The 19,194-nt window shown below is 35.2% G+C and overlaps 3 protein-coding genes across 3 annotated transcripts; all 3 read left to right on the forward strand.

Moving 5' to 3' along the window:
- The first annotated feature begins 213 nt into the window (after positions 1–213).
- LOC135134172 (uncharacterized) lies at positions 214–2,137 on the forward strand. The gene is made up of 3 exons (XM_064062794.1): positions 214–1,140; positions 1,189–1,332; positions 1,380–2,137. The coding sequence occupies exons 1-3, from the start codon at positions 367–369 to the stop codon at positions 1,989–1,991; spliced, it is 1,530 nt and encodes a 509-aa protein (XP_063918864.1). The 5' UTR covers positions 214–366; the 3' UTR covers positions 1,992–2,137.
- Positions 2,138–3,081: 944 nt separating this feature from the next.
- LOC135133658 (uncharacterized) lies at positions 3,082–8,819 on the forward strand. Its single transcript, XM_064062126.1, has 4 exons — positions 3,082–3,093; positions 6,938–7,822; positions 7,871–8,014; positions 8,062–8,819. The coding sequence occupies exons 1-4, from the start codon at positions 3,082–3,084 to the stop codon at positions 8,671–8,673; spliced, it is 1,653 nt and encodes a 550-aa protein (XP_063918196.1). The 3' UTR covers positions 8,674–8,819.
- A 75-nt stretch (positions 8,820–8,894) lies between these two features.
- LOC135133667 (uncharacterized) lies at positions 8,895–14,039 on the forward strand. The gene is made up of 4 exons (XM_064062139.1): positions 8,895–8,919; positions 12,234–13,072; positions 13,121–13,264; positions 13,312–14,039. Exons 1-4 carry the CDS (start codon positions 8,895–8,897, stop codon positions 13,921–13,923), a joined length of 1,620 nt encoding a protein of 539 aa, XP_063918209.1. The 3' UTR covers positions 13,924–14,039.
- Positions 14,040–19,194: the final 5,155 nt, after the last annotated feature.

Consider the following 19,194-nt stretch of genomic DNA (forward strand, 5'->3'; position numbering starts at 1 on the left):
TTGAAAGACTGAAAAATAAAAAAAATCGGGAAATCGACACATTTGAAAATCTAAAATTTATGTATAAAGTGAAAAAATTGAAAAAGCGAGGTGGCGAAAAACCGAAAATTTGGGAAATCGAATAATTGAAAAATCGAGAAATCAAAATCATTAAAAATCGAAAAATTGAAAAACTGAAAAATAAAAAAAATCGGGAAATCGACAGTGACTAGCAACGGGTCACCCAGCTCACCCAAGACGAAGAATAAGCGCAAACAGTCGCCGAGTTCCGAAGACTTTATAGAGAGTTCTCAAGCGCCTGTTGCGGACAAGAGTTGTCTGAAAAATAAATTCAGAGGGTTTAGACAAACAACGATCGAGGAGTCGATGCAAGTCCTGCAACCCGAGAAAGACGCAGAAACGGAAACGATGGACTTGGATTCCGTTCCTGGAAACGAAAATAAAGTAAAGCCGTTGAGAATTTCCAAAACAAGACGATTTTCTTTGACTGAGCCGTCGTCGCAAAAAGTTGACGTTGGTAAACGCTTGAAACGTAGCAGGTCGTTGGAGAAGCTGGATTTTGCGTCGGAACTGATAACTTTCTCTTTGGAGAAGGTTACTAAAGAAGAAGTTCATGTTAACGATACGTCGCTGGATACTCTTACGTGTGATTCGATTCCAAGCAAAGAGGAAACTCCTGCTCTGGATTCAGAGAACTTGGGTGAAGTGGATACTCTTACGTTTAGTCCGGTGCGAAGTCCGACTAAACAGGATCTTCCGGGGTCACCAGTGACTTGCGATACCCCGGAACGCACCACCGAGTTACTAAACAACACATCAGACATATCCCCCATTAGTTCGACGTCGGAAGTTACTACACCCAAACAAGCCACTAACGAAGTTTCAAATAGAAGAGTAGCAAGGTTGTTACAAATGGTCAATTCGAACGTGCAAGTCAGTACCGAGGGGAGAAGGTGGTTCGGAAATAAAGTTTCGTCACCGAGTAGCGGCAGAATCCGGAAAATACGTATGAAGAAGGAAGAAAATTTGGATATTTTAACGTTCTCGAGGGAGGTCCCCAGTCCATTAACAGTTCCGGCCAGCGGTATCCTAAAAAGGAAATTCAACAATGTAGACGAAGTAGCCACACCGTCTCCCAAGGTAAGTAAATATTTTTACTCCCAACCAAACTACGACACGTTTTCTCAGAGAAAACGCGTCAACTTCTCCGACCCGGCCATCACCGACAAGAAACTCTTCATCAAAGACGCCGAAGAGTACGAAATCGACCAAAAAACCTACAGTACAAACGAATCTCAAGTAGACGAAGCGGACGACTTAGCGGACACTAAGGTAAGTCATTTCGTTTGTATTCTTTTATACATGGACATGGATTGTAGAAAACGAAGGAATTCCTGGACGGTTTTGAGCGCGACAGCGCTCTCCTCACTTTCCGAGATTTTTGTGATTCCAATTTCAAAAATACATCTCTAGACGATACCAAAACCGCGCTTAAGCACCTCTTACACAATTTGCAAGTCCCCGAAGTCATGGAAATCATCACCGACTATTTAGGTGATGACGAGATTAAAAACACGCTAACGAATGAATCGTGCGAACAAATCGTCGACCGATTTGTCGTCCCTCTTGTCGAAAATGTGATCAATTTCGAAGACTTTTTACCAAAGTTGCTTAAGGTGGTGGAGAAGCTACCGAACGATCGACTGCAGCGGTTCATTGACGACGTTACCGCGGTGTTTGGAGATAGGATAAACCATAGTATTAGTGCGAAGCTGACGCAGGAGCAAGTGGAAGAGCACGTTTTGAGTCTGAGCTGCGACAAGGTTCACGATTTGATGAAGACGTATTGTTCGAATTTGGAGCAGCAGCAGCGCAATGAGTTTCTAGTAGGGTTGATGAATTTGGCCAGTGATGAGCTTCCTTTCAACAAGGAATTCCTCAATTCGCACGTTACTATTTTGCAAAATTTTGTTTCAAAAATGACAGACTAGTACAGGATTTTTGTTAGTTTTGTCTTGGGGTTGCGTTAAAAGGACTGAGTCATGTTTGTATATTTGTATTACTTAAGTTTACAGTAACATTGTATATCTTTTTTTTCGTAGATGTATAAATTAATAAAACTTACAGTATGGTTCAATGTTTCGTTTTTAATGTACCTGTTACGTTTCTGGAAAGATAATAAATGCCTTTGAAGTATTTTGTTTTTTCATGAATGGTTAGCCGCTTTCGCAGATTGCGCTATTTACTAGGTTTACGCGATCTTACATGCAGACTAAAACCTTGTATTTCGGTAAAGCGGCACGCCAATGGCAAATCCTTTCATTGTGTAGTTCAAAGCCCGTCGCCAGAGGCCGCAATAAAAATATATCAGTAAAAGATTATTCGCACAAATTTTTAAAATTTGTTTACACCCTCTCATCTTTTCACCCTTTATCAACACTTTCACCTCAAATGATTGACTCTACCATTTTTTTCTTAATATACATAGCCATCTTTTCACAAAAAGAAACTTAAAACACGCTTAAAATGATACATTTTTGCAAGGAAATGTGGATTTCGATATTTCCTTATACACACTTTCTATTTTAAACATGTTTTAAGTTTCATGTTGTGAAAAGAAATCTACATAAATATCAAAACAAAAAGGCAAAAAATAAGCCCGCCCACCCACCCTGTCTCAAATGTGATGATTTTTTTATTCGCCGTGAACCAAGAGGGCGGAGCTTAACTGCAAAACACGTCATTCTTTACAAGAAATGAAAAACATTTTTTTGATTATCTTGTTTTTCAAACACTGCTATGTATATTAAGAAAGAAAGGCAAAATATAAACCCCGCCCACCCACCCCATCCCGATTGTAATGATTTTTTTATTCTTAGAAACTTAAAACTCATTTAAAATGGTAAATTTTTATTAAGAAAAATGGATTATGCAATTAGGCTCCGCCCCTAGGTCTGCCAACGAATAAAAACTTCATTACTATTTAGATCAGGGCAGACATGGGTGGAGTTTAATCTTTGGCTTTAATTTTTTCTATGTGTATGTACATACTATTCTTTGAATAACACGATACTCAAAAACATGTCTTACAAGGTAATTTCTTGTAGACAAATAATAAGGAGTTTGCAATTAATAAATTCCGCTCCTTTGGCTCCCGGCAATTAAAACAAGTCATCACAATTGAGATAGGGCGGGTGGGCGGGGCTTATATTTTCCTTTTTCTTATCATACGTAGTCGCCTTTTCAGAACATAGGAAAATATCGATTTTGCAATTGTCCCGCCCCTGAGTCTGACAACGAATGAAAATTTCAACACGATAGAGATCGAGACGGATTGGTTTTCTTTTTTAGTTAATACATTTAGGTTTCTTTGTATAACACGATTACTTACGATAGTATATATATCACATGGTAAGGAAAAGAAGGATTTTATAATTAAGCTCCGCCCCTCAGCTTACGACCAATAAAACAAATCATCAGAATTGAGATAGGGCGGGTGGGCGGGGCTTATATTTTGGTATTTTTTTCTTAACATACGTAGTCATCTTTTCACAACAAGAAACTTAGAACATAGTTAAAATGGTACATTTGTGCAAGGAAATATGGATTTTGCCATTATAGGGCGGACCCTAATTGCAAAATCGATATTTCCTAATACAAATTTTCCATTTTAAACAAATTTTAAGTTTCATGGAGTGAAAATAAGTCTACATATATTAAAACAACAAGGCAAAATATAAACCCGCCCACCCGCCCTGTCTCAATTGTGATGATTTTTTTTTAATTACCGTGAATCAAGGAGGCGGAGATTTACTGCAAAATACTTATTTCTTTACAGAAAATTAAAAACTTACATTTGAGTATCGTGTTGCTCAAAGAATATTTTGTATATTAAGAAAAAAGAAGCAAAAAGTAAACCCCACCCACCCACCCAATCTCAATTGTGATGATTTTTTTATTCTTCGAAACTGAAAACTTATTTAAAATGGTCAACTTTCGTAAGATAGTGTGGATTTTTCAATTAGGCTCCGCCCCTAGGTCTGCCAACGAATGAAAAATTCATTACTATTTAGATCGGGGCAGGTATGGGTGGAGCTTAATTTTTGGTTTTCATTTTTTCTTAATGTATGTATTGTACATAGTACTCTTTGAATAATACGCTACTTAAAAACATGTATTACATGATAATTTCTTGTAGAGAAATAATAAGGATTTTTCAATTAATAAATTCCGCTCCTTTGGCTTTCGACGATTAAAAAAATAATCACGATTGAGATAGGGTGGGTGGGTGGGGCTTATATTTTGTTTTTTCTTATCATACGTAGTCGCCTTTTCAGAACATAGGAAAATATCGATTTTGCAATTGCCCCGCCCCTGAGTCTGACAACGAATGAAAAATTCATCACGATAGAGATCGAGACGGATTGGTTTTCTTTTTTAGTTAATGCATTTAGGTTTCTTTGTATAACACGATTACTTACGAACGTATATATTTCACATGGTAAGGAAAAGAAGGATTTTATAATTAAGCTCCGCCCCTCAGCTTACGACCAATAAAAAAAATCATCAGAATTGAGATAGGGCGGGTGGGCGGGGCTTATATTTTGGTTGTTTTTTTCTTAATATACATAGCCATCTTTTCACAACAAGAAACTTAGAGCATAGTTAAAATGGTACATTTGTGCAAGGAAATATGGATTTTGCAATTATGGGGCGGAGCCTAATTCCAAAATCCATATTTCCTAATACAAATTTTAAACATATTTTAAGTTTCATGTTGTGAAAAGAAGTCTACATATATTAAAACAACAAGGCAAAATTTAAACCCGCCCACCCGCACTATCTCGATTGTAATGTTTTCTTTTTTATTTACCGTGAACCAAAGGGGCAGAGGTTAACTGCAAAATACTTATTTCTTTACAGAAAATTAAAAACTTACGTTTGAGTATCGTGTTGCTCAAAGAATATTGTGTATATTAAGAAAAAATACGCAAAAAGTAAACCCCGCCCACCCACCCAGTCTCAATTGTGATTATTTTTTTTTATTTGCCGTGGACCAAGGGGGCGGAACTTAACTGCAAAATACTTATTTCTTTACAAGAAATTAAAACCATGTCTCTGAGAATCGTGTTGTTCAAAGAATATTGTGTATATTAAGAACACAAGGCAAAATGTAAACCCCGCCCACCCACCCCATCTCAATTGTGATGATTTTTTTATTCTTAGAAACTTAAACATATTTAAAATGGTCAACTTTTGCAAGGTAGTATGGATTTTGCAGTTAGGTTCCGCCCCTAGGTCTGCCAACGAATGAAAAGTTCATTACTGTTTAGATCAGGGCAGGTATGGGTGGAGCTTAATTTTTGGTTTTAATTTTTTCTTACTATATGTACATAGTATTCTTTGAATGACACGCTACCTACTTAAAAACATGTGTGACATGATAATTTCATGTAGAGAAATAATAAGGATTTTGCAATTAATAAATTCCGCTCATTTGGCTCTCGATGATTAAAAAAATCATCACAATTGAGATAGGGTGGGTGGGCGGGGCGTATATTTTGCCATTTGCTTAATATACGTAGTCGTCTTTTCAGAATAAGAAACTTAAAAGTGTTTAAAGTGGTAAATTCTTGTAGGCAAATATGGATCTTGTAATTAAGCCCCGTCCCTCGATCTGACAACGAATGAAAAATTCGTCACAATTGAGAATTGAGATCGGGGCGGGTGGGGTCTAATCTTTGGCTTTATTTTTTTCGTAATATACATAGTATTCTTTGAACAACACGATACTAAAAAACATGTTTTTAATTTGTCGTAGTTATTAATTGAAAAACTGAAAAATCAAAATAATTGGGGAATCGAGACAATTAAAAAACTAAAATGTAAAAAGTGGAAAAATTGAAAAAGCGAGAAGGCTAAAAGTCGAAAAACCGAAAATCAGAAATTAAAAAAGTTGAAAAATTCATAATTAAAAAAATCGAAATGTCAAAAAAATAAGAAACCGAGTAATTAAAAAATAAAATAAAAATTGAACCATTGCAAGATCGAAAATTGGAAGACCAAGAACTCAAAAAACCGAAATATCGAAGTGTCAAAAAATCGAGAAAGCAAAAAATTGAGAAATCGAAACATTATAAAAAACGAAAGCTTGAAAAATGTAAAATTTAAAGTCAAAAAACCGAGAAATTGGGAAATCGAAAAATTGAAAAATCGAGAAATCGAAAAATCAAAATATTAAAAATAGAAGAAACTTAAAATAGAAAAGTGGAAAAACTGAAGAATTACAAGTTGAAAGATCCCAAACCTAAAATGCTTTAAAATCGAAATCGAAAATGGAAAAATAGAGAAATGGAAACATCCAAAGATTGAAAATCGAAATATTAACGAAAAATCGAGAAATCGAAACCACGCAAGGCAGAGAAGTCAAAAAATGAAAAATTAAAAACGGAAAATTCTAAAGTTCAAAGAACTGAAAGACGAAAAATTGAAAAACTGAAAAATCAAAAACTTAAAAAGTTGAAAAATCGAGAAATAGAAATCATCAAAAATAGAAAAATTGAAAAACTGAAAAATAAAAAAAATCGGGAAATCGAGACATTTGAAAATCTAAAATTTATGTAAAAAGTCAAAAAATTGAAAAAGCGAAATGGCGAAAGACCGAAAAATTGGGAAATCAAAATCATCAAAAATCGAAATATTGAAAGACTGAAAAATAAAATAAATTGGGAAATCGACACATTTGAAAATCTAAAATTTATGTATAAAGTGAAAAAATTGAAAAAGCGAGGTGGCGAAAAACCGAAAAATTGGAAAATCGAATAATTGAAAAATCGAGAAATCAAAATCATTAAAAATCGAAAAATTGAAAAACTGAAAAATAAAAAAAATCGGGAAATCGACAGTGACCAGCAACGGGTCACCCAGCTCACCCAAGAAGAAGAATAAGCGCAAACAGTCGCCGAGTTCCGAAGACTTTATAGAGAGTTCTCAAGCGCCTGTTGCGGGCAAGAGTTGTCTGAAAAATAAATTCAGAGGGTTTAGACAAACAACGATCGAGGAGTCGATGCAAGTCCTGCAACCCGAGAACGACGCAGAAACGGAAATGACGGACTTTGAAAATAAAGTAAAGCCGTTGAGAATTTCCAAAACTCGACGATTTTCTTTGACTGAGCCGTCGTCGCAAAAAGTTGACATTGGTAAACGCTTGAAACGTAGCAGGTCGTTGGAGAAGCTGGATTTTGCGTCGGAATTGATAACTTTTTCTTTGGAGAAGGTTACAAAAGAGGAAGTTCATGTTAACGATACGTCGCTGGATACTCTTACGTGTGATTCGATTCCAAGCAAAGAGGAGACTCCTACTCTGGATTCAGAGAACTTGGGTGAGGTGGATACTCTTACACTTAGTCCGGTGCGAAGTCCGACTAAACAGGATCTTCCGGGGTCACCAGTGACTTGCGATACCCCGGAACGCACCACCGAGTTACTAAACAACACATCAGACATATCCCCCATTAGTTCGACCTCGGAAGTCGCTACACCCAAACAAGCCACTAACGAAGTGTCAAATAGAAGAGTAGCAAGGTTGTTACAAATGGTCAATTCTAATGTGCAAGTCAGTACCGAGGGGAGAAGGTGGTTCGGAAATAAAGTTTCGTCACCGAGTAGCGGCAGAATCCGGAAAATACGTATGAAGAAAGAAGAAAATTTGGATATTTTGACGTTCTCGAGGGAGGTCCCCAGTCCATTAACAGTTCCGGCCAGCGGTATTTTAAAAAGAAAATTCAACAATGTAGACGAAGTAGCGACACCGTCTCCCAAGGTAAGTAATTTTTTTCACTCCCAACCAAACTACGACACGTTTTCTCAGAGAAAACGCGTCAACTTCTCCGACCCGGCCATCACCGACAAGAAACTCTTCATCAAAGACGCCGAAGAGTACGAAATCGACCAAAAAACCTACAGTACAAACGAATCTCAAGTAGACGAAGCGGACGACTTAGCGGACACTAAGGTAAGTCATTTCGTTTGTGTTCTTTTATACATGGACATGGATTGTAGAAAACGAAGGAATTCCTGGACGGTTTTGAGCGCGACAGCGCTCTCCTCACTTTCCGAGATTTTTGTGATTCCAATTTCAAAAATACATCTCTAGACGATACCAAAACCGCGCTTAAGCACCTCCTACACAATTTGCAAGTCCCTGAAGTTATGGAAATCATCACCGACTATTTAGGTGATGACGAGATTAAAAATACGCTAACGAATGAATCGTGCGAACAAATCGTCGACCGATTTGTCGTCCCTCTTGTCGAAAATGTGATCAATTTCGAAGACTTTTTACCAAAGTTGCTTAAGGTGGTGGAGAAGCTACCGAACGATCGACTGCAGCGGTTCATTGACGACGTTACCGCGGTGTTTGGAGATAGGATAAACCATAGTATTAGTGCGAAGCTGACGCAGGAGCAAGTGGAAGAGCACGTTTTGAGTCTCAGCTGCGACAAGGTTCACGATTTGATGAAGACGTATTGTTCGAATTTGGAGCAGCAGCAGCGCAATGAGTTTCTAGTAGGGTTGATGAATTTGGCCAGTGATGAGCTTCCTTTCAACAAGGAATTCCTCAATTCGCACGTTACTATTTTGCAAAATTTTGTTTCAAAAATGACAGACTAGTACAGGATTTTTGTTAGTTTTGTCTTGGGGTTGCGTTAAAAGGACTGAGTCATGTTTGTATATTTGTATTACTTAAGTTTACAGTAACATTGTATATCTTTTTTTTCGTAGATGTATAAATTAATAAAACTTACAGTATGGTTCAATGTTTCGTTTTTAATGTACCTGTTACGTTTCTGGAAAGATAATAAATGCCTTTGAAGTATTTTGTTTTTTCATGAATGGTTGCCGCTTTCGCAGATTGCGGTATTTACTAGGTTTGCGCGGTCTTACTTGCAGACTAAAACCTTGTATTTCGGTAAAGCGGCAGGCCAATGGCTAATCCTGTGGGCTAATCCTTTAATTGTGTAGTTCAAAGCCCGCCGCCAGAGGTCGCAATAAAAAGATCAGTAAAAGCTGATTCGCACAGATTTTTAAAATTTGTTTACACCTCATCATTTCACCCTTCATCAACACTTTCACCTCATATGATTCACTCTTTACCATTTTTTTTCTTAATATACATAGCCATCTTTTCACAACAAGAAACTTAAAACACGCTTAAAATGATACATTTTTGCAAGGAAATGTGGATTTCGATATTTCCTTATCCACAATTTCTATTTTAAACATGTTTTAAGTTTCATGTTGTGAAAAGAAGTCTACATAAATATCAAAACAAAAAGGCAAAAAGTAAGCCCGCCCACCCACCCTGTCTCAAATGTGATGATTTTTTTATTCACCGTGAACCAAGAGGGCGGAGCTTAACTGCAAAACACTTCATTCTTTACAAGAAATGAAAAGCATGTTTTTGATTATCTTGTTTTTCAAACACAGCTATGTATATTAAGAAAAAAAGGCAAAATATAAACCCCTCCCACCCACCCCATCTCGATTGTAATGATTTTCTTTATTCTTAGAAACTTAAAACACATTTAAAATGGTAAATTTTTATTAGGAAGTATGGATCATGCAATTAGGCTCCGCCCCTAGGTCTACCAACGAATAAAAACTTCATTAGAATTTAGATCAGGGCAGATATGGGTGGAGTTTAATCTTTGGCTTTAATTTTTTCTATGTGTATGTACATACTATTCTTTGAATAACACGCTACTCAAAAACATGTCTTACAAGGTAATTTCTTGTAGAGAAATAATAAGGAGTTTGCAATAAATAAATTCCGCTCCTTTGGCTCCCGACAATTAAAAAAAATCATCACAATTGAGATAGGGCGGGTGGGCGGGGCTTATATTTTGCTTTTTCTTATCATACGTAGTCGCCTTTTCAGAACATAGGAAAATATCGAATTTGCAATTGCCCCGCCCCTGAGTCTGGCAACGAATGAAAAATTCATCACGATAGAGATCGACACGGATTGGTTTTCTTTTTTAGTTAATACATTTAGGTTTCTTTGTATAACACGATTACTTACGATAGTATATATATCACATGGTAAGGAAAAGAAGGATTTTATAATTAAGCTCCGCCCCTCAGCTTACGACCGATAAAAAAAATCATCAGAATTGAGATAGGGCGGGTGGGCGGGGCTTATATTTTGGTATTTTTTTCTTAACATACGTAGTCATCTTTTCACAACAAGAAACTTAGAACATAGTTAAAATGGTACATTTGTGCAAGGAAATATGGATTTTGCCATTATGGGGCGGACCCTAATTGTAAAATCGATATTTCCTAATACAAATTTTCCATTTTAAACATATTTTAAGTTTCATGTAGTGAAAATAAGTCTACATATATTAAAACAACAAGGCAAAATTTAAACCCGCCCACCCGCCCTGTCTCAATTGTGATGATTTTTTTTTATTTACCGTGAATCAAGGAGGCGGAGATTTACTGCAAAATACTTATTTCTTTACAGAAAATTAAAAACTTACATTTGAGTATCGTGTTGCTCAAAGAATATTTTGTATATTAAGAAAAAAGAAGCAAAAAGTAAACCCCACCCACCCACCCAATCTCAATTGTGATGATTTTTTTATTCTTCGAAACTGAAAACTTATTTAAAATGGTCAACTTTCGTAAGATAGTGTGGATTTTTCAATTAGGCTCCGCCCCTAGGTCTGCCAACGAATGAAAAATTCATTACTATTTAGATCAGGACAGGTATGGGTGGAGCTTAATTTTTGGTTTTAATTTTTTCTTATTATATGTACATAGTATTCTGTGAATAACACGCTACTTAAAAACATGTGTTACATCATAATTTCTTGTAGAGAAATAATAAGGATTTTACAATTAATAAATTCCGCTCCTTTGGCTTCCGACGATTAAAAAAATCATTACAATTGAGATAGGGCGGGTAGGCGGGGCTTAAATTTTTCTTTTTTCTTATCATACGTAATCGTCTTTTCAGAATAAGAAACTTAAAAGTGTTTACAATTATAAATTTTTGTAGGCAAATATGGATTTTGCAATTCAATTCCGCCCCTCGATCTGACAAGGAATGAAAAATTCATCACAATTGAGAATTGAGATCGGGGCGTGGGGGCCTAATCTTTTGCTTTATTTTTTTCGTAATATACATAGTATTCTTTGAACAACACGATACTCAAAAACATGTTTTTAATTTGTTGTAGTTATTAATTGAAAAACTAAAAATCAAAAAAATTGGGAAATCGAGACAATTAAAAAACTAAAATGTAAAAAGTGGAAAAATTGAAAAAGCGAGAAGGCGAAAAGTCGAAAAACCGAAAATTAGAAATTAAAAAAGTTGAAAAATTTATAATTAAAAAAAATCGAAATGTTAAAAAAATAAGAAACCGAGAAATTAAAAAATAAAATAAAAATTGAACCATTCCAAAATCGAAAATTGGAAGACCAAGAACTCAAAAAATCGAAATATCGAAGTGTCAAAAAATCTAGAAAGGAAAAAATTGAGAAATCGAAACATTATAAAAAACGAAAGCTTGAAAAATGTAAAATTTAAAGGCGAAAAACCGAGAAATTGGGAAATCGAAAAATTGAAAAATCGAAAAATCGAAATATTAAAAATAGAAGAAGCTTAAAATTCAGAAAACGAAAAATCGGAAAATTTGAAATTCAAAATTGAAAAGTGGAAAAACTGAAGAATTACAAGTTGAAAGAACCCAAACCTAAAATGCTTTAAAATCGAAATCGAAAATGGAAACATCCAAAGATTGAAAATCGAAATATTAACGAAAAATCGAGAAATCTAAACCACGCAAGGCAGAGAAGTCAAAAAATGGAAAATTAAAAACGGAAAATTTTAAAGTTCAAAGAACTGAATAACGAAAAATTGAAAAACTGCAAAATAAAAAACTTAAAAAGTTGAAAAATCGAGAAATAAACATCATCAAAAATAGAAAAATTGAAAAACTGAAAAATAAAAAAAATCGGGAAATCCAGACATTTGAAAATTTAAAATTTACGTAAAAAGTGAAAAAATTGAAAAAGCGAGATGGCGAAAAACCGAAAAATTGGAAAATCGAATAACTGAAAAATCGAGAAATCAAAATCATTAAAAATCGAAAAATTGAAAAACTGCTCACCCAAGAAGAAGAATAAGCGCAAACAGTTGCCGAGTTCCGAGGACTTTATAGAGAGTTATCAAGCTCCTGTTGCGGACAAGAGTTGTCTGAAAAATAAATTCAAAGGGTTTAGACAAACAACGATCGAGGAGTCGATGCAAGTCTTGCAACCCGAGAAAGACGCAGAAACGGAAACGATGGACTTTGAATATAAAGTAAAGCCGTTGAGAATTTCCAAAACAAGACGATTTTCTTTGACTGAGCCGTCGTCGCAAAAGGTTGACGTTGGTAAACGCTTGAAACGTAGCAAGTCGTTGGAGAAGCTGGATTTTGCGTCGGAATTGATAACTTTTTCTTTAGAGAAGGTTACTAAAGAAGAAGTTCATGTTAACAATACGTCGCTGGATACTCTTACGTGTGATTCGATTCCAAGCAAAAAGGAAACTCCTGCTCTGGATTCAGAGAACTTGGGTGAAGTGGATACTCTTACTCTTAGTCCGGTGCGAAGTCCGACTAAACAGGATCTTCCGGGGTCACCAGTGACTTGCGATACCCCGGAACGCACCACCGAGTTACTAAACAACACATCAGACATATCCCCCATTAGTTCGACGTCGGAAGTTAATACACCCAAACAAGCCACTAACGAAGTTTCAAATAGAAGAGTAGCAAGGTTGTTACAAATGGTCAATTCGAACGTGCAAGTCAGTACCGAGGGGAGAAGGTGGTTCGGAAATAAAGTTTCGTCACCGAGTAGCGGCAGAATCCGGAAAATACGTATGAAGAAGGAAGAAAATTTGGATATTTTAACGTTCTCGAGGGAGGTCCCCAGTCCATTAACAGTTCCGGCCAGCGGTATCCTAAAAAGGAAATTCAACAATGTAGACGAAGTAGCCACACCGTCTCCCAAGGTAAGTAAATATTTTCACTCCCAACCAAACTACGACACGTTTTCTCAGAGAAAACGCGTCAACTTCTCCGACCCGGCCATCACCGACAAGAAACTCTTCATCAAAGACGCCGAAGAGTACGAAATCGACCAAAAAACCTACAGTACAAACGAATCTCAAGTAGACGAAGCGGACGACTTAGCGGACACTAAGGTAAGTCAGTTCGTTTGTGTTCTTTTATACATGGACATGGATTGTAGAAAACGAAGGAATTCCTGGACGGTTTTGAGCGCGACAGCGCTCTCCTCACTTTCCGAGATTTTTGTGATTCCAATTTCAAAAATACATCTCTAGACGATACCAAAACCGCGCTTAAGCACCTCTTACACAATTTGCAAGTCCCCGAAGTCGTGGAAATTATCACCGACTATTTAGGTGATGACGAGATTAAAAACACGCTAACGAATGAATCGTGCGAACAAATCGTCGACCGATTTGTCGTCCCTCTTGTCGAAAATGTGATCAATTTCGAAGACTTTTTACCAAAGTTGCTTAAGGTGGTGGAGAAGCTACCGAACGATCGACTGCAGCGGTTCATTGACGACGTTACCGCGGTGTTTGGAGATAGGATAAACCATAGTATTAGTGCGAAGCTGACGCAGGAGCAAGTGGAAGAGCACGTTTTGAGTCTCAGCTGCGACAAGGTTCACGATTTGATGAAGACGTATTGTTCGAATTTGGAGCAGCAGCAGCGCAATGAGTTTCTAGTAGGGTTGATGAGTTTGGCCAGTGATGAGCTTCCTTTCAACAAGGAATTCCTCAATTCGCACGTTACTATTTTGCAAAATTTTGTTTCAAAAATGACAGACTAGTACAGGATATTTGTTAGTTTTGTCTTGGGGTTGCGTTAAAAGGACTGAGTCATGTTTGTATATTTGTATTACTTAAGTTTACAGTAACATTGTATATCTTTTTTTTCGTAGATGTATAAATTAATAAAACTTACAGTATGGTTCAATGTTTCGTTTTTAATGTACCTGTTACGTTTCTGGAAAGATAATAAATGCCTTTGAAGTATTTTGTTTTTTCATGAATGGTTAGCCGCCTTCGCACATTGCGGTATTTACTAGGTTTACGCAATCTTACTTGCAGACTAGAACCTTCTATTTCGGTAAAGCGGCACGCCAATGGCAAATCCTTTCATTGTGTAGTTCAAAGCTCGCCGCCAGAGGTCGTAATAAAAAGATATCAATAAAAGCTGATACGCACAGATTTTTAAAATTTGTTTACACCCCCTCATCTTTTCACCCTTTATCAACACTTTCACCTCAAATGATTCACTCTTTACCATTTTTTTCTTAATATACATGGCCATCTTTTCACAACAAGAAACTTAAAACACGCTTAAAATGATACATTTTTGCAAGGAAATGTGGATTTCGATGTTTCCTTATACACATTTTCTATTTTAAACATGTTTTAAGTTTCATGTTGGGAAAAAAATCTACATAAATATTAAAACAAAAAGGCAAAAAGTAAGCCCGCCCACCCACCCTATCTCAAATGTGATGATTTTTTTTTATTCGCCGTGAACCAAGAGGGCGGAGCTTAACTGCAAAACACTTCATTTTTTACAAGAAATGAAAAACATATTTTTAATTATCTTGTTTTTCAAACACTGCTATGTATATTAGAAAAAAAGGCAAAATATAAACCCCACCCACCCACCCCAACTCGATTGTGATGATTTTTTTATTCTTAGAAACTTAAAACACATTTAAAATGGTAAATTTTTATCAGGAACAATGGATTATGCAATTAGGCTCCGCCCCTAGGTCTACCAATGAATAAAAACTTCATTACTATTTAGATCATGGCAGATATGGGTGAAGTTTAATCTTTGGCTTTAATTTTTTCTAGATGTATGTACAAAGTATTCTTTGAATAACACTATACTCAAAAACATGTCTTACAAGGTAATTTCTTGTAGAGAAATAATAAGGAGTTTGCAATTAATAAATTCCGCTCCTTTGGCTCCCGGCAATTAAAACAAGTCATCACAATTGAGATAGGGCGGGTGGGCGGGGCTTATATTTTCCTTTTTCTTATCATACGTAGTCGCCTTTTCAGAACATAGGAAAATATCGATTTTGCAATTGTCCCGCCCCTGAGTCTGACAACGAATGAAAATTTCAACACGATAGAGATCGAGACGGATTGGTTTTCTTTTTTAGTTAATACATTTAGGTTTCTTTGTATAACACGATTACTTACGATAGTATATATATCACATGGTAAGGAAAAGAAGGATTTTATAATTAAGCTCCGCCCCTCAGCTTACGACCAATAAAACAAATCATCAGAATTGAGATAGGGCGGGTGGGCGGGGCTTATATTTTGGTATTTTTTTCTTAACATACGTAGTCATCTTTTCACAACAAGAAACTTAGAACATAGTTAAAATGGTACATTTGTGCAAGGAAATATGGATTTTGCCATTATAGGGCGGACCCTAATTGCAAAATCGGTATTTCCTAATACAAATTTTCCATTTTAAACATATTTTAAGTTTCATGTTGTGAAAATAAATGTACATATATTAAAACACAAGGCAAAATATAAACCCACCCACCCGCCCTATTTCGATTGTAATGTTTTTTTTTATTTACCGTGAATCAAAGGGGCAGAGGTTAACTGCAAAATACTTATTTCTTTACAGAAAATTAAAAACTTACGTTTGAGTATCGTGTTGCTCAAAGAATACTGTATATATTAAGAAAAAGTACGCAAAAAGTAAACCCCGCCCACCCACCCAGTCTCAATTGTGATTATTTTTTTTATTTGCCGTGAATCAAGGGGGCGGAACTCAACTGCAAAATACTTATTTCTTTACAAGAAATTAAAACCATGTCTTTGAGAATCGTGTTGTTCAAAGAATATTATGTATATTAAGAAAACAAGGCAAAATGTAAACCCCGCCCACCCACCCCATCCCAGTTGTGATGATTTTTTTATTCTTAGAAACTTAAACATATTTAAAATCAGTAGCGGCTCGTGGTCTTTTCGCTAGGTGAGGCAACATTTTCGTTTCAAAATGAGCAGGTATTAATTAACATGTTCGCAATTACTTTTGTTAAAAGACAGATTGTTTATTCATTTTTATGAAAACAATACAAATAACTCTGAGTCAGAAACATATCTCGATATGGGTACACTTCTCGAATAAAAAACATTTAATTGCTTTACACAAATCAACGAGAAGGTGTAAAGACTACAGAATTTGCTTTATTAGCATTAAGATTAATTCATGTGATCTAGGGCTGATTTAAATATATTAATCAATTAGTTAATAAAGTTCTGCTCAAATATGGATGAGAGGTTCTAAATCTTTGACATACAATTGTTCGTCGTAAGAAAACCGTGCTTAAATATTTAAACTTTATAATAAATTCTGGAGATTAGAGATTCTTATGTTCCTATCAGCATTGCAAAACTGACATTTTCATTGTCCTACTGTTTTTAAGTTAACTTAAAAGTTTTAATACATAACCTTGGCAGTGGACACCTTTCCTCGCGTCTAATTCATGCACAACTAAATGCACACTAAATGCATTCAGCATCCCTGTTCAGCATTGTGCAGTTTCACCGTGAGATTAAAAAATTCGATCTGATTGGCTTAAGGACGGTAGGCGTTGGTGCCTCCGCTGGCGCTTTGATAAAGCACTGATGACTATTGTCTTTCTCAAAAACATATTAGCACCACTGACTAATCGTACTGAAGATATCCGTCTATCTGAGGCATGCCTCTGTCTGAAGCTGGCCTACACGATGATGATCAGCGCTTATTCCTGTCGAAAGCGCGTACTTCAAATTTGTTACCAAGATGCGTTTTAATAAATCACAGTGTTCTATAAAAGTTGTTTGCTATATCTTTAAAATATATTTGAAATTAACAGATATTAAAACAAAAACTAATAGTCAATTTTTCCAGGGGAGGCACTGCCTCCCCTGCCTCCCCTGACGAGCCGCCACTGTTTAAAATGATCAACTTTTGCAAGGTAGTATGGATTTTGCAGTTAGGCTGAACGAATGAAAAGTTCATTACTGTTTAGATCAGGGCAGGTATGGGTGGAGCTTAATTTTTGGTTTTAATTTTTTCTTACTATATGTACATAGTATTCTTTGAAATAACACGCTACTTAAAAACATGTGTTACATAATAATTTCATGTAGAGAAATAATAAGGATTTTGTAATTAATAAATTCCGTTCATTTGGCTCTCGATGATTAAAAAAATCATTACAATTGAGATAGGGTGGGTAGGCGGGGCTTATATTTTTCTTTTTTCTAATCATACGTAATCGTCTTTTCAGAATAAGAAACTTAAACGTGTTTAAAATGATACATTTTTGTATACAAATATGGATTTTGCAATTAAACTCCGCCCTTGATCTGACAACGAATGAAAAATTCATCACAATTGAGAATTGAAATCGGGGCGGGTGGGGCCCAATCTTTGGCTTTGTTTTTTTCGTAATATACATAGTATTCTTTGAACAACTGATACTCAAAAACATGTTTTTAATTTGTCGTAGTTATTAATTGAAAAACTGAAAAATCAAAAAAATTGGGAAATCGAGACAAAAAACTAAAATGTAAAAAGTGGAAGAATTGAAAAAGCGAGAAGGCGAAAAGTCGAAAAACCGAAAATTAGAAATTAAAAGAGTTGAAAACTTTATAATTAAAAAAATCGAAATGTCAAAAAAATAAGAAACCGAGAAATTAAAAAATAAAATAAAAATTGAACCATTCCAAAATCGAAAATTGGAAGACCAAGAACTCAAAAAATAGAAATATCGAAGTGTCAAAAAATCGAGAAAGGAAAAAATTGAGAAATCGAATCATTATAAAAAACGAAAGCTTGAAAAATGTAGAATTTAAAGTCGAAAAACCGAGAAATTGGGAAATCGAAAAATTGAAAAATCGGGAAATCGAAAAATCAAAATATTAAAAATAGAAGAAGCTTAAAATTCAGAAAACGAAAAATCGGAAAATTTGAAATTCAAAATTGAAAAGTGGAAAAACTGAAGAATTACAAGTTGAAAGATAATCGAAATCGAAAATGGAAAAATAGAGAAATGGAAACATCCAAAGATTGAAAATCGAAATATTAACGAAAAATCGAGAAATCGAAACCACGCAAGGCAGAGAAGTCAAAAAATGAAAAATTAAAAACGGAAAATTCTAAAGTTCAAAGAACTGAAAAACGAAAAATTGAAAAACTGAAGAATCAAAAACTTAAAAAGTTGAAAAATCGAGAAATAGAAATCATCAAAAATAGAAAAATTGAAAAACTGAAAAATAAAACAATCGGGAAATCGAGACATTTGAAAATCTATGATTTATGTAAAAAGTGAAAAAATTGAAAAAGCGAGAAGGCGAAAAATCGAGAAACCGAAAAATTGGGTAATCGGAAAATTGAAAAATCGAGAATTGGAAATATCTAAAGATTAAAACTCGAAAAATTGACAAAAATCGAGACATCGAAACCGCACAAAATCGAAAAGTCAGAAAACGAAAAATTAAAAATGGAAAATTTTAAAATTTAAAGAACCAAAAAACGGAAAACGATAAACTGAAAATCGACAAAATCGTCAAAAAATCGTAAAATCCAAGAATTGAAAAATCGAAATTTAAAGAAATATCGAAATATTAAAAAATAGAAGCAACCCAAATTCCAAAAAGCGATAAATCGAAAAATTAGAAATTAAAAAAATTGACAAATTTAAAATAAAAAAAAATCGAAAAACCGAATTAGATCGAAAAATCGAAACGTCATAGAAAATCAAGAAACCGAAGTCGGCTTTTCAGAACAAAAACCATGAAACATGGGGCCTAATCTTTGGCTTTATTTTTTTCTTAAAATACTTAGTATTCTTTGACCAACACGATACTAAAAAACATGTTTTTAATTTTTCGTACAGAAATAAGTTTTTTGCAGTTAAGCTCCGTCCCCATTGGCTCACGACGAATAAAAAAATGATCACAGTAGTGATAGGGCGGGTGGGCGGGGTTACCTACATTTTTCATTTTTTTCTTACCATGTGTAGACTTATTTCGACAACAACAAACTTAAAACATGC

This window comes from Zophobas morio, unplaced genomic scaffold, assembly GCF_036711695.1.
Source record: "Zophobas morio isolate AGI-343-1 ecotype UQ-CSIRO unplaced genomic scaffold, CSIRO_AGI_Zmor_V1 ptg000004l, whole genome shotgun sequence".
In the NCBI taxonomy this organism is placed as follows: domain Eukaryota; kingdom Metazoa; phylum Arthropoda; class Insecta; order Coleoptera; family Tenebrionidae; genus Zophobas; species Zophobas morio.